The following is a 22,139-nucleotide window of genomic DNA, read 5'->3' on the forward strand; positions in this document are numbered from 1 at the left end:
CAGTAATTCGTTAAAAATTTTTAAAAGGATTTTTTTTCGTAAGTGTTAAATGTAAGTTTTTGTTTACTAAACGTAACTGTTTGAGTTGATAAATGTTTCATTGCTTATAAGAATTGAAGCAACACCGAATTATTCGAAGCGAATTGGTTAAATGAGCATGTCGGGAGGGAAACGAGAAGACCGGCGTCATGGCTGAGCGGCGACGCGGTTCCTCCGAGCTGACTCCCGAGAGGCGCTGTGAACTTCGGCTGTGCGAAGTGTGATACCGAATATATCTTCATGATAGCGATTTTCCTCCTACGCAACAAACAAACAAAATGCACATTATAAACAAAGACATCGGATAGGGACAGAAATAATAATTTTATTTACCTATTATTAATCTGTCTAATTTTTTATTTGTTTTTAGTGTTCAATATCTTTCACAGGATAAACAAATATTTCTAAGTTTCAATGGTGGACATATATCGAAAGTTAATTAAATATATTTTTTTGATCTGTCAAAGACAATAATCTCCGATATCTGGTGATATCTGTTGATAAATCTAGTAAACAAATTAAAAATATGGAATAATTTTTGGTTTTGGATAACAAACGATAACATGTTTCAATTAATTAAGACAAACATTTCTGTCAAAAACAAAGCGGATAGATTCAATTATTTTGGATTTTTTGTAACAAATGTCATCAGACCTGACATATATTTTAATAATCTGTATATAGGTTCTTAAATCTTAAAGTCAAATTAAACATTCATATTAAGTTATAAGACATTTTTAAAACGTAATATTATTTTTCAATCATATCCCTACAAAGGTTTCTGAAATCTTTTCTCTTTTATCTCCTATTATTCAATTATTTTAACTTACAACTAAAATAATAATAAATCACTAGAGTTACTTCTTCAATAGCTCTATTGTAAACACATACGCAGGTTATTTTTACGTTTATACATAATTATGATAAACGTAATATCCTTCTGGCCTTAACCAATTAACTGCGTTATACTGGACGTTGCATTAATTGGTGCACATGTAAATACAAGTATGACCTATTTATATAAGACAATTATTGCATTTAAATATTTATACAATACACTGATAAAAGGATATTCAAATACAATTTATTTTTAGTGAATTATATCGTCATTTTATAAGCATATTTCCGAGTTATGAGAAGGTCTAAACCACCTAAAAAATTGCGATTAGAAACCTGTTATATTTTTATCAGCAATATTCACATAAGTCTAAAGAGCTAAGCTATATGTATAATATAGTATGGTGTAATAATTCGTAAGTTTAAAAATGTTAGTGGAAATGATGGTTCAACATAAAAATTAAGAAATGATTGCCTCAGAGAAAATTAACAATATTACCTTTAGTAAAAACATGAAATTTTGAACTTGTTCATCTGTCATTTCTCCGTGCTTTTTCATGATTCCTTTCAGTTTCTGATGAACGTCTTCAGCCATCTTGCAGTCTCCGCAAACGTAGAAATGTGCGCCGCGGTTCACCAGCAAGTCGTATATTTCAGAACCCTCCTTCTCTGCTACTTCTTGTACGTACATCTGAAAAAAGATTTCGTATTTAAATTTTTTAGTGGAGTTTTTAATTTTATAATAAAACTGTTTGAAAAGAAAAGTATTTAAACTTACTTTTGGAATATTCTTCTCTCGTGACAATGCGAGGAAAACTTTCGACAACACGCCCTCCTTAAGCGCTTGTTCCTTTTCTTCTCGATACAAGTCCATTGTTTTAGTTCGACATCCGAAAAATAGCCATACTGGTCCAGCTGTGGGACGTGTTCGAGAGTTCAATTGCGTCTTGCGATGATGCCAAAATCCTCGGAATGGTGCAATCCCGGTTCCAGGTCCAATAAGTATAAGAGGAACAGACAAATCTTGTGGTAGATGGAAGTTCGGAGCACTAAAAATTATTCAGAGTAGAATTAATCACAATGCTATAACCCAAAGAGTAGAAAAATAAAAATTAGATACAACGTTTACCTTCTTACAAATAGGTAAACCTCATCGCCGGGCTTACGATCCATAAGATAATTTGAACAAACACCATAATGGACCGGACCTTCACCATCTGTTTGAACATGACATCATTTTAATATTTCCTTGTCTATTGAATATAAACATAATTCTCATGTTTATCTATTACGTTTTAATCTCATTAATAATTTTATTTTGTTGTAAATAAGGATTCATTTTGCATTAATTAAGATTCTGATATCATTTATTTCAAAAGTTGTTTTCGGTTGAACCTATTACGATAGTTTACCTTGTGTTCTATAAGTGACAACTGCTACAGTAAGATGTAAACGTTTTGGATGAGCGATGGGTGAGGATGAGATCGAATAGAATCTTGGTTGCAACGGAGACAATAAAGCAGCTAATAGAGATGCACTCGGCTTCGCTGATGGAAATTGTTCCAATACTTCAGGGAGCGTTGGGAAACGGAAATGACGCCAATCTTCGTACGATGCCGGATCCTACGGATGATTGACTTATGTTTAATGGTAATTTTAAAATAACATACTAAATTTTTCGTAGTCTAGTCTCTATTACTTACAGTAGCCAGAATATTAAGTTGTTTCCTTTCTTCTTCGTTCTCACATGTCTTTGCTAAATACTGTAATAGAATGGTTGTGGGTGGTGTAGTAATGTCCAAGAATCTTGTGAATAGTTCTCGTACGCTTATTGCAGGAAGTCTTTCATGAGGTTCCCATGATTTGACTGGTCCTAAAATACATTGTCATTGTTAAATAGTTCACACTTTTACTCACTTTAAGATTGTTACATCATTTTTTAAATTATTCTTATTCTTACCACTTGAGGTATGAGTCTCTTTCATCATTTGTAGTTGTACAGGTTCATCGTAGTCATTGACATCTTTTAATCGTGCTAGAAGCGAGTCCACAAGCTCCTTTCGATTACAAGCAATAATTCCTACATGGTCTCCTGGGTCATACTTGATTTCACTCTGTTAAATGTTGATATATATTAATAATGTGTTTGTGTCGTTGTGCGTGCGTTTTATATTACATATTCAAGGTAAGTTTAGTTATATTCTTTTTAGTTCTTTCGGGTAAAACATAGATTTATGTGAGATTCCTACGAACTAAAACGATTGAGGATGACGAAGGATTCCGATAATTTCGATCGAAACTCACATCGCACTTTATAAACCCCATGGTTTCCATATCATACAATATATCAAAAAGAGATCTACCCATCGTCAGTTTTTAAAACGCTGAAGCAACAGCCTAATTCTAATTTATATGGAGGTAATAGATTTAGTTAAATTCGGGACCAAAAACTGGGACTAATAAAGAAAACGCAAGACTGAGTTTGATCTGTTATTTCAGGTTAGTTAAAATTTAAAATAAGTATATAATGTTTACCTTTGGTTCCATATCAATAAAAATAGTTGATCTTTCTGCTGAAGAATCACCCAAATCCTTGTTAGCTTTTACAACACATGTCACGAGTTGTCGATTCAAAGCAGATTTTAGTGCTGCGGGTAGCGCAAGTGGACGACCAGCCGGTTGAGCAAATCTTACAGTTTCTTCGCTTAAAGTGACCGATCCTAATGCTCTCTTTGCCTCTTGTAAAGTTTCATCGTCGTCTAAGCAGAAAGTTTCACAAGCTACCTGTTGTTATATGGACTTTTATTAGTTATTAATACTCTTTAGTTACTATAGGAGAAGTAATAGCTTGGTGGTTAAGGATAAAAGTTGATTTGATACCAGAACTCTCACAGACATTTTATGAATTATACAATATCGTCACGGTTTACAAACACTAAACGACATTATAATGACAAAACTCTCATAATTACAACATGATTGAGTATAGATTTGTATCCCAGCAGCGGACAAAAAAAGCTGAAATACATAAATGTAAATAGATTGCCATGTATATTGTTAAGCGCAAAACTTAACGGCTCTATTAATTCCGCAATTTTTTTTGTTCATTTGTTATCACACAACGAAAGTTCTTACGCGAAAAAAGGAAAATTAAAAAGAAAAAAGTATAATCAAAAATTTTTACATGCTAGCTTTTGAGAAAATAAAACACCAAAGCCTTTGTTTATTGAACAACGACATTAAATAAATTAACGTACATTAAAGACGCTGGACGCCCATTTCCGGAAAGCTTGATCTTGTCCACACATTTCGTCACCAGTTGCAACTTCGTGAATCCGTTCACCTCCGAGATCGCCTAGCAATTTGTCGACGTACTTGCCGAAGTTACAGAAGTTTGGATAGGCGCTGGAGCCAAGGGCGAATACAGCGAATCGCACGTTACTTAGAGGACCGAAACTGTCAATCGACGTGGCATCCGTGGTACTTCCTGCAAAGGAACATTTACCATATCCTTTAATACTTAAAAGCCTAAACCTTTCCTTAACTTTTTATTATTCCAAATTATTCTAGTTTTATTTAGGGAAATTGATTTAGACTTTTCAGGTCGGCTATTTGATTTTCCACGACCTATTCTTTGCTGTTAAAAATTAAAAAAGCTGAATAAATACATCATTCAAATTATTGATACGATTCTTTATTTGAAATAAACAATTAAAAATTACCTTTAAGAGATTCCAATCTGCTTAGTTGTTTAGGATTTGCCGACGCATAGCGTTGTAGTTCTATTTGACTGTTTGCTTTGATAAATGATTTAGGTGTCAGCATTTGAGAGCTAAAATAATAGAAAGTTTTTTTTATTATTTTTTGATTAAAGATTGGTTCTAGTAACCACAAAATGTCACTTACCCTGTGGAATCTTCACCTCCTACTTGATCAGTATATAGGATTTCGCAGAGATGTTCGCCGAAAGCCTAATTAAAAAAAAACCAATTAAAAACTTCGTGGCTTAGAAATAGTATTAAGTCAGTAGTTAAGTAAATTTAAATGCAATTTTTTTATTTAATTTAAGTTAAAAGTATAAAGGATCTAGATAAAGTTCTGGGGCAGCAGTAAATTGAAATAATATTTAAAAGTAAGTAGAAAGTTTTTTTTTTTAAAAGATTTGTTACTTACCACGCCATTTTCCGGAGGATCTCCGTTTCCAAATGTCGATGTTACAACAAGTAGCAAAGCCTCGTGCTCTATAGAAGTTATATCATAGTCCGCCATACAATGCACCTAACAAATAATGTTGATTTTTATATCATAACATGATTAACTACTCTAAAGGCGTATGATCCTGACTAAATTTATATGCTTATTTTAGTATACATATTTAAAATTTTTAATGCAATCCGTATTCGAAATTTATTATTGGCCAGTATTTTTATCACTAACATAATTAATTTTGATTACTGAGATAAATATACTAGTTTCGAATTAAAAATGTCTTAAAGCTAGAAACGAATGTACCATAAAATTCAATAATGTTAAATGGTTATGTCTCAACCGCGAGACCAGATAATAAAGTTAAGTCGTTAATTGTTCCTCTTGTGTTACTTGTAATTACCTGAGCGTTGAATGCGTGCCCAAAAATGACTCCTAGCTCCTTAGCATACTGCTCAGACTTGCCGGTCTCCGTCGCATATAGGACCGTTGCTTTAATCCTCTTAGACAGCGCTCGGCCGAATAGTTTCGACGTAAATTTGACGGCGCGTGCAATTTGTTTGAAGTGGAATTTTCTGTTAATAGGCCTCTTGCCGGTGATCGGCTTCGATTTTTGCCATTGATGAGTCTTCCACGCTGGTTCCTGGCAAGTTATAACTTTTATTTAAAAAAAAATATTATCACCACACATTACGATACTTTGAAGAAAAAAAAATTAAATCTGTAAACGTCGTCTTATAATATTTTGAATGAGTTTACAGTTTATGAAGACTTTTAATTAATTTCATTTTCGCAGAGCGTATGTTTTACCTGATATTCATAAGCAGGGCGTAAGTAATATAACGCCATCTCTTGGTGGAAAACGGGAGTTATAGAGGACGACATCGGTGGTACAATCCAAATCCAATCAGCTGGGCAGCCAGATCTACATCAAAAGTTTTAATGACAAAATAGAGTAAGTTTATAGCAAATAAAGATTTATCTGTGCACCACTCTAAATTGACTAGCAGCTTATAAAACATTTCGTTGGCTATTACACAATGTATTAAAAAAATTGAAATAAAAAAAAATGATTATCTTAAAAATAAGAGATATGTTTTTTTAATAAGATCCAAATAAGGCTAACGATCTGATTCATATTGTTTATTTTTTCAAATACAATTTTAAATAGTGCTGAAAAATGTGAAGTAGGGCTGTGTATTTGTGACGTAATTTATATTAAAATGATAAATTAAAACGCATAAATATTAACATTTAATGAAGTCATTTACAATCGGAGTCACATTGCGTTAAAAAATAAACGACCGGAAAATGATGCTTACTATGTTAATGTTATAGCATATCCTGTGCGATGTACATAACAATTATCAAGATCTGCTATGAAGATGAACATTGAAATAAAATATGTCATTGACAGCAATAGCAATATATAGATGAAAATAAAAAATATCTCAGAATGTCGTTCACTACATACATCATGTTTACGAAAATGTATCGAACGACCTAATTTTTGATTAAAGTGCGCACAAAGTTGCTAGACGCAAACAATCACACGACGGTGGCTGATTTGTTTGTACACGATACGACTCATGTGTCTTGTTGTTTATTGTATCCACATCACACGTTTCGAGGACGCTGTGATGATGGTTTTATTACTCTATTGAGCGCTATGTGTAATATTATTTCTTTAAACCCTTTTCAATATTTTGACAAAAATTATATTCTCAAAATAATTCAGAAATATTTGAATTCGAAATTTAGATCATACATCGTATTATACTTAATAACAACATGTAACACTGAGTAATAGTTGTAAATTTATGTATTGTTTCTTATACAGGTGTTATTTCAAAGTTAATAACCGAAACATAATTTAAACAGGAAAAAACTAGATATGGAAATTCTAGTTGACGTAACACTATGACTAACAATATCATTATATTTTATTATATCATTACGTCGTGTGACAAGAAGAACGGACATCCCTGATGGTAAAAGATATGCTTTGATGTACAATTTTACTTTCCGTCCGTCCATAATCAACTTTAAATTAAGATCCGGCTATCCAAAGCATGCTATCAACGAGTAATAAGTTATATTAACCTCATAACCGGTAAACAACCAGAAAATAAATTCAACTGGCTACTGGTTGTAAGAATAATAGACCTATATATATATATATATATATATATATATATATATATATATAATTTCCTACCCACTGGTCAAAAATCAATAACTGTACTCATCATTGCTACAACTCCGAGCAAAGAAGAGAATAGAAGAGTATTGAAAGAGCTTTTGATAGATTCTATCAAGGCCAGGGTGGGACCTCCAAAAATAAAATAACGTCTCAGAAAAAAAATTACTTGTTTCAAACACTAGTAATACTCCGTGATTTACCTGGTAATTTATTAGTAAATTATTTTATTTCCATTGATAAAAAAATATCTCAAAGCTTTAATCGCTAAGAGCGATGCGTTGGCGATGAAAGACAACATCTTGTACATATCATAGTATCTCCTTGTCCATTCAATCTTTAGATTAAGTTTACGTATTAAATTCGATAAATAATTGGAGGCTTTAATTGTTGTCAAAATATTTAAAACAATGTGTAGCAGAAGAAAAAAAAACAATTATTGGAGCTTAATAATATCAAAACAAATTTGAAATCGTTCCTTTCACAAAATTTTTTCATGTCACAAGAACTAAAAAATGTAATTTCTCTCAGTGTAATTATACTCTTAATATAATATTTACTTACCGCAATCTATTCTCATTGTCTAGATGTTTGATAAAGCTCTCGGAGGCTGTATGATGGTCGACAATTGTAGCGTTTTGCTGTTGGAAGCTGTGAAGTACTGCGACATTCACTTCAACTAGAGCCTTATCTTTCCATAAGTTGACCGGAGTTCGAGTGTCTAGACCCATCTTTTGTGCAACTTTCTAATAAAATACAATAACAAAATCAAAAAGCTTGTCCATATCTTAAACGAGAAAAAAAAATTTAAACCTTGATAAGTGTAGTTAAACATTTTTTTAAATATTTTTTATAGTAATAAAATAATTAAATGAATGTTAAAAGATCATGACATGTTTAATCTTTGTAATAGAACACATCTAAAATGAGAGTTGTAATCGTATTTCTTCAGACGTCGACTCTGGTATGTAGCAAAAGTAAATTGAACTTGGTCCCGGATGTTGGAGATTAAATTCGAATTTTTCGTTCTAGAAGGGAATTTTAAATTCCTTGCGCTCATTTTGCTCAACCGTAACTAAAGTTTTTATAAAATTTTCCTTTTCCGAATTTCCGATTCAGCTTTAGGCAATAATAGCAGACACAAAATTAAGTAAAAACGATCACACCTGCCCACACGTATATCGGTAAAATTTAATTGTAATAAATAATGTAATTTAAATTATACGGGTTTTTAAACAAAATTTACTAAAATCTAAAATAAATTTTATCTCGCATTTATGTTAATTTTACCAAGAAAGAGTTATCTTAATAGCTAAAAAATACATTACCCTTTGCATTGCAACAAAAAAAATTGATTTAGTATGTAATTTTTTTGGTTTTTCATCATCAACATTTCATACGTGGAACGTCACATGTCAAGCAGCTGAACATAGGCTTCATCAATGGATGTTCTGGACTAGTAAGAAGTTCTACATCTTGTGATTAAACATGTTTCTACCCTACTATATTTTATTTCTATTTTATGTCATATCGTAAAGGTAATGTAAAGTTTTTCGTTAAAACTTTTAGAATGATGGTACGTTGTCTCTATCCCAGAACTTTTTTCTGTTTACTACTTACCAAAAACTTTTATGATACACTGAAAGCATAAAATATAAAAAACTATACCGTAACTATATCTAACCCTCACCTCCAACATATTCAGTCGGTTGGTGTCGCAGAAGTTGCGACATCCTATTTCCGTGCTCATGTACCACCCGTTGAAGGCATTCGCAGTAAATTCAATGCCACCGCAGTCGAATCGCATATTAGATACAGCTGGCAAGGCATACCAGCGGAGTTCCAGTTCTTCGAACCATTCGTAACTACAAGGAAAACCTGAGTTGAAACACTGCGTCACTATCCCTACGTGATAGTTTCCACGTTATCTGAGAACATATTCAGTTCTGTACTTTACCTTATAATAATAATGAGTGACGAATTTGTAACTTATTTTTTGTTTATATAAAATTATATATATAAAATTTAAAGGCTTAAAAAGCAATTACATAAATTACGTATATTTTTTTATCAACGAAACGTTTATTTACCGAAGATTCTGCCCCTATTATTGTTTCTGTTTTCTCTTTTGTTAGTTAGCTTATATATTGTAAATTACCTTTTCAACTGTTCCAAATTTAAATAAGAATGCACATTTATGAATCGAAGTGTTCGTTTTAAGATTAACGATGGGTCTTTTCATATAACATATGAAAATCCCATGGCTATATGTGTTAACATTGTTAATATGTCTAAATTATTGTTTCGGTTTTCTGATTTATTAGTTATCTTACAGACGGAGATTGGAAAATCCTTCTTAATTGTTCCAAATTTAAATAAGAATGAAAACTATTTATTAATCTAAACTTTCGTTTTAAGATTATGTATATGGATTTTCAAATATCTTTATGTTAACATTGTTAATATACCTCAACTTGTCAAAAAGATAAAGACAAAATGGAAATTTAAAAACTAAATAACTATTACAATATAGTCGTCAAAATTTACAAACCAGCATGAATGTTTGCAAATTGTTAACACAAAATTCAGATATCTAGCAGAACAAAGTCTTGTCTGTCGGCATGCAGAGATTTCACAGTCCATATCCTTAGAAACGAGGCAAACATGGTGCAACACAGTCAAGAGAAATTTAACAGACTTCCTAACAATGTTACATTGAAACTTAGACCTGTTTTACTCATATTTAACTTTATTGTATCATGTATATATATTTCGTCGACCTTGTCGTCATTCTAGCCCATAGACGCCCACTGCAAGCCATCGGCCTTCCCCAACGATATCGATGGGAGATATACCGTAATCGCCACGCATGGCAGGCGTATTATGGTACGCCGAGATCGCTACGACCGCCCATTCACTAGAAATTTGTTTGTGAGCAACAGGAATCCTATATAATTAATGCACCAAGTGTGAAATTATATATAAGAATGAATCTCGGGAATCAAAACCGCGATCAACGGTAGCAAGTCTCAGTCCTCCACCGCTAGGCTAGCAATTCTCTCATATAATAAACAGATATTCCTCATCATACATATATATTATATCTTATTCATTAACAAGGTAGTGTTAATTAGTTTTTAAATGCATATATTTTGCTGTTTATTGCATTGCCAATACTGTAGCAATTATATATTTTACTTATTTATGTAACTTTTAATATACGTTCATGTGATTTTTTACACACAGTCTTTGGATGAACGGGAAAATTTTTGTATTATAATTGAGGGGAGTCGACTGATACATTAAAAGTGGAATGATATAATGTATAAAAATTAAGGTTTATCTATTAATGTTAAATTAAGCTCTAATGTATTAATTTATTTTTCAATATTTCAAACATAGGGTGTATTCTGTTGGACATTGGAGTTTTCATGATAAGTGTCAGACTTCTGGCGGTGATTTTTAGTGCTATTACTATGGCTGTACCTCCCTCCAGAAATAGAAGAGTTGGCAGGGACTTGCGATTAATCTTTATATCTTTATCCATATAAAGAGTATGGCAATTATCGCCACACGACGTGCAGGTTGGCAAGCGCAGATTTTTTTAATTTAATGTTCAAGAGATGCTACCTCCCATCGTCATGGAATATTGCCAGCTCTTACGGCAATAACGAAAGAAGAGGGTGGGTTTGTTCCATGTGTCGGTAAAAAATTTGCAATATATGTAAAGATGTTTTTATAATCTTTATCATCCGAGTATTTTCCGGGCCGAGGCCATCAGCGCCCTCTCAATCAGAACTTATCACGCTTTTTTATAACACATTAACGCCTGTTAACAATATCAATAGCGATACATTATTGAATGGGCTCGGATTTATGGCCCATAAACGCAGATTGGAGATCACTGGACCACAGTTTTATGATAAGCAATCTACTCCGTATGGGCGGCTTGTCGTCGCATATTCGCGGGTTTTACTTCTGGCGGCACAATATGCATTCTTCGCTTTTTTATGTGCGCATAAATCTCTGATTGAAAGCGACGGCGCGTACTTATAAGCAGCCGTGTAATACTTAGTCCGTGTCATAAATGACGGAGAATGTTGTTAATGTTTCTACAATGGAATAAAATTTTTAAGTGTACTTTAGTCGAAGATCTCTTATTAAGTTTAGTCAACGTATTTTTCAATATTAAAAATACTTCAAATTCAGTGACTCTATAGAATGTATATAACAATTTTGCTTAAATTTATTTCTGTATTATCCTCCGGTAGATGTGCACCTGCTCACGTAATAAAACAACAGATGTGAGTCTTATTGGACAGATCATCAGGACTTAGGGACTGACCCGAATCCTGCAGAACATCGTCGCTGCCTTTTAGCAACAAATTTCAAAGAAGACATTTATTTATGATTTAGATTATTTGGAATTAGAAACGTGTTATTCATAATAGTAGCTAACCACAGTATAATAAACAAAGTGACGCTTAGATAATATACTTACTTTGGATGGGTCATCTGTATTTCCATGACAAGGTCACGTGGAATCTCAAAATAATCCGGATCTTTACCGTTAGCAGACAAAACCAGGGGCAAGATATCCCAGGCAGTGCGCGACGGCTTCCATCCAAGTTTAAGACACAACTGAAATTGTTTTTTATTATCAAAACTCAACTCTGAATATTATTTGCATGCTACGTAAATGGTAATTTCGGTTTTTGCAGGTTCGATGGTGCAAAGCGCAGCTGACTGTTAGTTTGAACCTATTTTAGGTAGTATAGTTCGAGGGCTCCCTTGGCAGCTTTGGCTCCGGCCGCTACATAATATAGATTGCTAATATTCATTAAGTGTTCATTTGTTTCACCACTTGGAACGTATTCCTATATAAGTAAAGCAATTAAAGTACAATAGAAAAATAGTGTAATTAATAAAAAAGTGATCATAAATTTTACCGATAATTTAATACACAGAACGAAGAACTTTACACAAATGATGAAGAAGATACTTCAACGTATAAATATTAATGAAAAATAAACGACAGTTTGAAAATGTTGTAAACACGATGGGCCAGGTGCAGTCGATTTTCCAATAAGTCAATTTCGAGTGATTAATGGCGAACTGCGAGTAAATTGAACTTTTTCATTTTCACAGCCCACAGCCTATTTGTCGACGTTTATCAAAAGCTAATTACTGTTAATTTATTATGAATGCATCGATATAAAGTTGAATACCATTTTTTTTCATTCTCAATTCACTACAATAAAGCCTTAACGTAAAAGTAATCAGATATAAAGTAATTTTTTATGTGATCGATTCGCATTATTCTTTGTATTTTCCTGAAATAGAATAGTTGTACATTCACAACAATCTTAAAATATACATGAGTGATCAATTGAATCTACCTCGGTAAACTCGCAGTGCATCGGATCGCCCAGTACAGTACCATCAGGCTGTCGATAACCAGCGTAGCTTATAAGCTGGCTATTCCATATCCTATAGTCATGCTTGCCATCCGTACGCTGAGGAAACACCGTTATAGCAGATCTGAAAAAAGAATCTAATTTATATATTTATTTCGCAACTTAAAAGTCTGAATACAAAACTTTTATTATTAAATTCATTGGATACATTTATTGTATTCAACTAACAAAATTTGTTAAAATTTTTATAATAAAATCAATAGATGATTAGCAAAGATTTTTTAAAAATACAAATCCAGCAATAAAACATATGGAATATATATATATTATAAAGACACTTATATATAGTTAAATACGTAATTATAAATTATGCTATTTTTGCGTTACACATTTGAAAAAATATAATCAACAAAAAAATTTATTGTACAAATAAGCGCCTAGATTAGATTCAACTAAACGATTAAATAAAATATAATTATAACCTCGCAATTAATTAAAATAAGATTATTGTTTTACATAATAAAATTTTTAATAGTACATCATAGTATATATACTTTTAATTATTTAAAACAAATTATTTTTTACAGATATTGTACTAACCGTATATTGCCTTTATTAGTACTGTATTTAATATGATTACACAGCGCTTCAAACATTCCGCTGGTGGTGGTGACCTGCCTGCAGTCGAATACCTGTAACAAAATGTTTTCATAATATTATTTGCGAAAAAGTTGAAAAACATAACCTAATGAGTATTGTAATGTGTATACGTTATACTAGATTCTATCAACCATAAAATCTGTCTCACATGATGTATAATTGTATTAAATAATAGAGAACTTTTTTTTTACACATAAATTTGTGTAAGTAGAACTTTTACTTTGAACGTGTATATATGTATATAATGTTTTTATTTAAAAACAATAAATAATCATTTTTTTAAAGCAATAGACTATAGCAGTTTGATAGAAACAATTCCAATTTGGTTAATGAAAACTTTAATATCTTGGCGTATTGCCGCCCTTGTGACAGGTGGTAGACAGATTAATTGTGGAATTTCAAATGATATTAAGTGAAAAGGAGATCTTTAGTTAAACGAAGGCAGCACGACCCAGCAGATATGTTGAAGTGACAGTGGCCAGACCACATAAGATGAAAAACAAATCACCGCCGAAATCTTTAGATTTAGGAGAGAAGATCACAGACTGGAAAGTGCAGCCATGGACGCCTACTCACAAGGTACGACCTTAATAAATTATAGAAAACACTGAATGCGTTTCAACATTCGAATGAACTTGAGGGCTGTTAGCTATTCTGGCTTTAAAAGGTTCCAAAAAAATCAAAGAAAAAAAATTTACGTTAGATATGATGCCTGACGTATTGTATTGGCTAATTGATATCTATTGCATCTGGATACATGCCGCTGTTATCACATGATGTTATTGGAAATAAACGGGGAAGGCCTATATCCTGCAGTGAACATTTTACGGACGTGATGACTATGATTGACTTCCGAAACATTTGTCTGTCAATAACTAAAAGATGAAATTATATTTTAAATTCCGAATTATGTAAAATTATAATTTCAAAGAAAAAATAATGACAGGCGTCTTTTGTAAGCAGATAGGTAGATTCGACGTCTAATCACTTCAGAAATTTCCTCAACAAGATAAACCAGCCTTAATCTCTCATTCTGATTAACCCCAATCCATTTAAAGAGCGCGATAATGAAAATACTCGTGAACATCAGAAGGACTTAAAAGTGGTCTGGTAATACCGATTTAAGTCGCGCTCATCCCAGCCGACCGCTGAGAAAACTGAATGAATGAATGAATGGATTATTTGGAACGTCGCTGTACCGCTCGTCACTCAAGCGGGGTGTCTAATTAGAAAAAAAAAACAATTAAATGTACAGAATTGTTAACATAAATGAGATGCAGAATTTCTTTGATGGTCACGTAGTCAGTTAAATTGCATTACAATGTCCATTTATGTATAATATACGTGATTTAAAATTAACATTAAATTAGATTATATTTTCATTTGCATTGTATCATCATCCAGTGACAAAAAAGATACTTATTATAAAACAGATATCAATGGACTATTATGTCATTGATATATAATTTGTACTTCGTATGTCATTTACAAATAATTTTTATTTTTTGTAAAAGAAACATTTCTTGTTATAACGGAACCATAAAAATAAAATAAAGAAAGACATACACGTGATAAAGCGACATTTTCTAAAAAAAAATATTTTTGATTTAAAGTACCTCATTGCATGTAGTAACACTATTTTGACCTTAAAATTAACATACTGTGTTATAGTTTTTTGTTTAAATTCTACTAATACTGATGTAAACGGAAATGTAATATTCCATAAAATTTGTAGCTACTGGTACAGAAAATAAGGTAATGTTGTAGTGTGTCCAAAGTTAATAAACACGCGACAAGCTTAGAAAATGGTTCATTGGCGCAATAATAATATTAAACTTTATACAATTTACCTTTTCAATTACAATAGCAAAGATTGTATATGTTGCATTTACTTTTCTTATAGTCGTAGAGAAAATTTTGTCTATGTTTCACCACTACGTAAAAAAATTGTAATTTTTTTCCTATTTATTATATTTGCATATCATTATATTATCACCCAGCAGTGAAAAGAGATTTAGAATAAGAAGTTTGGATTCTGTTATATACACTTATTTACCGTGTCTTAAAAGTTTGTACTCTAATTTTCCTTCGATTTAAAATAATTGGGCTTATAATATTCTTTCTTATTAAAAATTTTACAAATGTATCTCGGAAATAGAATATCATCATCAATCCCCCATATTTCGTGATGCGTTTTCTCTGACTATAAATGATAACTAACCCACTAACTTCTTTATGAAGTAGTAAACAGAAGTGTTTAAACTGATTGAAAAGTTTTGTGACAACAATTTGATATTTGATCGATTTACAACTGTGTAACAATGACACTTTTGGTTCGCATAAAAACTAAACGCATATGTTATGGAAATTTCTAGAGTTAAAAAGATAGATTTTAAAAGAAGAAACTTTACAGATTTTATCCCCAACTGGCAAACTGTTGATAAAGTTTTTTTTCCTAAGCCACTTTACATGTAAATTAGATTTTTATTTTTGATCTCCGTTGGTTATGATGAACTTTTTTAGGTTATGTCAACAGGGATTTGAATACACGACTGTTTAAATTGTTTCCCGAATATGAAACGTTTATTAATTTAGGAAAAAAGTTGTGAACTTGTTAACTTATTATAACAAGCAAATATATTTCTTAAAAAAAATATCTGCTACATTTTTAGCCATATATCCACAATTGAGACAAGCATATCTAACAAAGGTTATGTTGGCATAACTTGCGATCCCAGTCCGGATTGGTAGAGTCACTTTATAATCAATAATTTTCAGTTCAAGGATATACTGCTTTCTTTGTAATATTTTTAAGAATATTAATCAAGTCACAAAAACTGTGCCGGCCGAGAATTAAATCCGCTACCTGCGATATAAAGACATAATTCTTAACTATTATTCCACCACCACTCCGTTATCTTATCGCTACAAAGATAAATTAATATATCTATAAACAATGATTTTGCTAATTGAACGTTTACTAACATTTCAATCTATTTGTTAAGCAAAATACTACAGTTCTGTTTACTATAAGACAAAATAACATATCTATATAAATAAAAATAATTCTTTATAATTGTTGCTAAGCTAAACACGATAAAGACATCACGAAATTATGTAATAATGTTACGGTGAAAACAGATTTAAAGATTCATGGGAAAATGCCATTTTTTGCGCGAAAAATACTAAAATTTACAGTTTTTCTGTCTCATATAAACCTCAGAGTAAAAAATAACCCAAACCCAAAATTATGGTAAAAGAGCACTTCCTAGTCTAAGTCTCTAAAATAGGATTTTAATGAGCAATTATTAGTCAGCTAGAAATTATAATATAAGTAATCTGTATTTATAGTTGAACTTTATTAAAACATATGTAGTTATGAAGTTTCTTCTTGCTTCATCTCCACAACTAAAACACCGTGCGAGGCAGAGTGTAGTCAAAAATAAAATAGAATTACAAAAGTTTGACGATCAATAAGTCCTGTCAAAAGTTTCAATGTTAAATAAATAAATTTGATGTTAATTTTTAAGGACTTATTTATTATGATATTTTTCCTAATTTTCAGACTCACTTAAATTACATTTTGAGTAAGAAATGTAGTCAGCAAAAACAACACCGATTACTACTTTACCTGCAACTTTGACCATTGTATTCGGCCTATGCATCTACTGGCGTTTCGCCAGGCAAGCTTCGCTCCGAACACCAGCTCAGTTGTGGTCAACTGATAGGTTCCTGACTTGATGACTTCTTCTTGAACTGCCTTCCACCGGGCTTCATGAGCTGGAGTGTTAGCTCTAAATTGTATAAAATAAATAAAGAGATACTCAACATTAACTTGTTTTAATAGACCAAAACAACAATTTGTATTTTCATCTGAAAATTAATATTACATAGAAATAAAGCAATGTGTAAATGTAAATGAAATGATTAAAAACTGGGTCATAATATAGCCAATAGTTATTTTAAGGTTTTCAAATTTTAAGAGTATTATATATATATATTTGGATTCTGCTACTTAGTAGAACAGTATGATCTTGGCAGCGATATAGTAGATGAGCTTCTGCAATAGGAATCGACATCGATTATCAGCGCATTAACGCGAATTTTTTTTTCAAAACCTTACTAAACAATCGGCAATAAATTTCGAAGTACCTTTGAGAAAAAAGTATTTGTAACTTAAATTAACGATAAATATCGGTATAAGTTAGCAAAGTAACTTTCACAAGATAATATTTAGATAATTTATTTAAATTAAAAATTAGGCGGTAGCCCAGCTGTAGATGATTGAGACTTGCGATAGTAGATCGTGGGTTCGATATCCGGCATACAAACTTAATATTTCACACTTTGTGCATTCAGTATATAGGATTGCACCTGCTTATAAACAAGCTATCAGAGGATGGGCATCAGCGATGTCCGCATACCGCGAAGCATGGTTATTATGGTATGGATATACCATAATCGCTAAGCCTGGCATATCAATGAGGAATATCCATAGACATGTTTGAGGAAGGCTTATGCCTTGCAGTGGGCGTCTATGGGCTGAAACGTTGATGACAAAAAATAAGGTAATAGTTTATAATAAGTTTTAATTTATTAACAAAACTTATTTAAAATTAATAAGTAATAAATAATCTGAAAATTATAATTAGGCACGTATCTGTTAATATTGAAAATTGATAAACATCAGCGGAAAATTGAAAGAAAAAACCAATAAACAATGAGACTGAGGCGCAACTATTACCTTTGGAATAATTTATTAAATCCATTATTTCTTTTTACATGCATGCATTTTTATTATGGCATTAATAATATTTTAATACGGTAATTAGGCTATGAGATACAGATCATAATTTCGCTTAATCTTACCTACGTATAGATGCAAAATACTGTCCAAGAAAGTCCTTAGCGTCGTTGAGAACCTCTTCAGGCTCCCTCGGCACGTCACCCCGACCAGGGATAGCCATCAAACTGCCGAGGCATGCCCTCTCATTGCACAGTGTAGGCTGGGAACAAAGAAAAGATTTTGATAAGATAATTCGTAAGTGATTCTCTAAGTCACTTAAGTATCACTACTTTGCTTATAAATTGTGCCATTTATGATAATATTAATGCAATTTGTGGACTATTTAAGTAAATTGTTTCTCAAACTGGACCTTAATCAACTATTTCTATGCTTGAAACTATAATATACTCTACGTTTATTAAATATGTAAATGTTTGGCATATTTTATTTATTCGAACTCTTCTTTCTATATTCATACGGGTTTTAAAGTCAACAAGAATCTATAGAAAATCACAAATTCTTGTACATACTTTTTAAATTAGTTTTAAATGCATAATAATAGTATCAGTGAATATGTAAATTTTACTACTGCATTCAATGGCTAATATGCATATCCGGGGTGTTATAACATAGAATAGTGGACCTGTCAAAATAAGCTAAAGAAAGAATTGCTAAAAAATAAAATAAACTTAACATATACTGAAGACACAGGAATGAAAAATGTATTTATCTGTTGTTACGTCTGCAGAGCTATTCTTAATATATCATTGCAAACGGATATAGTTAAAGTGCTTGTTATTCAAGAAAGATAGCAAGAAAATGTGTCCGTTTTAAAAATAGCACAATGTTCTCCAAATGGGATTTAAGAAGCGAAGCGTACATTCTGTTCAATTGCACGGTATTCGTGAATATGTAAATTGTCTGTTCTAAAGATTCGCGAAGAAGACGTATGTAAAATCTAAGAATATTTAATTTCTAGGTCATATACATAATGTGTGAAAATTTTGTTCCGAACGTTTCACAACATAATCTTATATTGAAAATAACAAATAATAACAATACATTTGCGTCACTTTAATAATAATTTAATAATAAAGAACCTTTGCAATAAATTATTAAAACAATTTCCATGATTGTTAATATAAAAATATATATAAAAGTAATTTTTAAGCGAATAATGAACTTAAATTTAATAAAAAAATAATGTGATAAACAAATACCAAAAAAGTTTTAATCCAGTTAAATATTTATGCCAATTTACCGAAAATGATTATATACATCTTCTATGTCAATAATATGGGTATACGTTCAAAATTACGGAATTGAAAAATAATAATTTCGAAACTCCCGTAATAAAGACGACAAAATAACAATAAAAAGATATCGATTGTATACACACACACACACATATATATATACATATAAATATGTGTGTATGTGTGTGTATTTAACTGTCGTTTATAGTTTTCCCCTTTCAGACACACATACAAAAACTAATCATAAGATTAAATTTTCTGTTTTAACTATTAACATTTTCAACCTGATTATTGTTCTTATTGCAACTAAATATATAAAGATAGCTGTATATAAGGTCATATTCGATTTCAATTATATTAAATAACATGCTTAAGTTAGTATATTTCATTACTAATAAATTTGTAAAAGTTTTTAATAATAATAATCAAAATGTTGAAGTATAACATGCAATAATTCGACAGTTGTGTAAAGATTTATACGATACAATGGAAGCACGCTTTTCACGAGGAAACTGCGCGCGATTACTTGGAGGAAAACGGGGTTACAAATTGAGCGAATTATCATTTGTTAAGAGCAATTTGTCACGTTCGGAGTAATAGTATTAAATTGTAATCGAGCAAATTGATTCGATAAATTACGGCATTATTTACCTGAATTTGGTAGCCGAGTATCAGAATGCAATTACTGTAAGTATCATTTTATGTACATATCTATTTTTGTATCGTATAACATAGAAATGTTATAATATATTTTCACCAATATTACTTTTATTATTTCTTTTTATTTTATTCTTCTTATTTTCAGACGTTAGACGCTCCACTTCAGACAATTTTTTAAGCTATGTCCATGTCTTTCGATCTTCTGCGGATATTGTCAATTTTAATTCGATCTCGCAGCGAAACTCTTAACATAGCCCTTCCCTATTACTCTCTGAATGAACTTCAGCTCTCTTATCAAGAGCACGTTGCGAGTCCATATGTCATCAAAGGCAAGACACAGGTAAAAGACCTACCTCTTTAAACCCTGCGTTATTTTGTACAAGAAGATGTTTCGGAGTTTTCCGATCGCTGCCCATCCGAATTAGATTCGGTGCGCAATCTTTATATTACTGATATATTTGTTAAATTGACACTTTTATATTTAATGGCATCAGGCGTTATTTTGCAGAAGTCCATCCTAAGTAAGAAAAGGACCAATATTTAGCCACTTCCGCACATGCAGTCGCAGTCGTGCAACAAAGTGCACCGCCCGGCAGCCCGGTTGACTCTGTGTTTGGCAACAACGTTTAATCGATGTAACATAACTCCTGAAGATGCCCCGTGGAGGGGTAAAACACGTGCTGAGTGATTTAACGGTGGTAGTTGTGTAATTCGCATTGTTTGCCGCATGCGCATTTATCAGCGGGCTTTGTTAATGGTAATGAGTTTTTAATTTTATATAAAAAACATGTCGATAAGTTATAATTTATGTATAATTTTAAAAATTCGGAGGTATTACTGGAAAGTATATTGTAACACAGTTGTCCACAAATGATTTGCTAATTTTATGGAACCAGAGAAGATATAACTAGCTTATCTTTGTTTCTTGTGCTAAACTTATTTACATCGCTATTTGTCTTAGTTATTCTACGTTTTGAAATGGACGTTGAAAACTATGAGTTGTTGTCTATAACATCATGTGCGGAAGAAGTATTTAAATTTAAAACCATTTATATCATTTTTACCCTAACTATTAATAAAACGATTTTTAATTCCAAATTTTATATATTAAAATTATGCTTATAAGATCATAAATTTTATTGTAAAATGCCACAATAATACTATCTTTAAAAAAAGAAAGAATATGATAAAACAAATGTACGCTCAGTAAAAACCGATCTATCTTAAGAGCTTAGTCACACGAGACCCATATTGGCAATAAAGACGATACCATAGCCATAAAGGGCAAATTAATAGTATTCTTTTCAATGCATTGTATCTTTTTTGAGATAGATTTTCCCAAATATACGTATTTCATTATTTCTTATAAATTACAAAAGAATGAATATAGCAGGGTGCTTAAGTTACTTTTAGGCGTTTCTTTTAAAAGAAAATAACTTTGTTTTTAGCGGTTGTCATTAACAATGATAATTGATATTCCATTTTTGAAAGTTATTTCGACATTGATCATGTGTAAAGTTTTAAGTAAACACAAAGTTAAAACATATAAGTCGCTTAAAGGTCGTTATTGGCTGTACAAATGTAGCAAATCGTTGTTTTTGTACAAATTCTACATTAGTTCTAAAACAAAGGTAAGTTTATGGCTTGAACGTACTAATTCTTCAAATAATAAAATTAGCAATACGCCGTGACGGGGTTTATTACGTTTTAGTTTGTTTTAGTTTTGGCGACACAGGCACAATTTAGCATTTAATGGTTTACTATTTAAATATAATTTACGAATATTTTGGATATGACAAAAATTTACACACGAAAATCTGAACATGAATTCTAAAAAATATATTAACCTTTTAAAAATGCATGTCTGACTACTGCTACTTTTTACTTAAATAAAAAAAAATATATAAAGATTCAAATTTTTTTAACTATAGTGCGCTACTCAGTACATTGTACATTGTATACTGCTTTCGTTCTCGTAGCCACAAATTATATCAATATAGTGATTGCACTCGTAGTAATCGCTGCGTTTAAGTTTTATATTGATTGACGATTTCAAATTACAATATCGGATAAAACCA

General features: G+C 31.4%; 1 protein-coding gene across 1 annotated transcript; it reads right to left on the bottom strand.

The window, feature by feature from the left end:
* Positions 1 to 44: 44 nt before the first annotated feature.
* Positions 45 to 18,341, bottom strand: Nos (Nitric oxide synthase). Its single transcript, XM_068773911.1, has 21 exons — positions 18,229 to 18,341; positions 16,991 to 17,153; positions 13,300 to 13,391; positions 12,682 to 12,823; positions 11,784 to 11,923; positions 8,973 to 9,147; positions 7,847 to 8,028; positions 5,893 to 6,007; positions 5,486 to 5,725; positions 5,050 to 5,154; positions 4,783 to 4,847; positions 4,599 to 4,708; positions 4,134 to 4,363; positions 3,412 to 3,660; positions 2,837 to 2,990; positions 2,580 to 2,749; positions 2,289 to 2,499; positions 2,006 to 2,093; positions 1,655 to 1,925; positions 1,376 to 1,567; positions 45 to 297 (listed from the first exon to the last, which is right to left on the bottom strand). The coding sequence occupies exons 1-21, from the start codon at positions 18,324 to 18,326 to the stop codon at positions 187 to 189; spliced, it is 3,303 nt and encodes a 1,100-aa protein (XP_068630012.1). The 5' UTR covers positions 18,327 to 18,341; the 3' UTR covers positions 45 to 186.
* Between the last annotated feature and the right edge of the window lie 3,798 nt (positions 18,342 to 22,139).

The sequence above is a fragment of the Battus philenor genome, unplaced genomic scaffold (genome assembly GCF_028537555.1).
Source record: "Battus philenor isolate CCGP_79_NKW_IND1 unplaced genomic scaffold, ilBatPhil1.0.hap1 SCAF_6, whole genome shotgun sequence".
NCBI lineage: Eukaryota > Metazoa > Arthropoda > Insecta > Lepidoptera > Papilionidae > Battus > Battus philenor.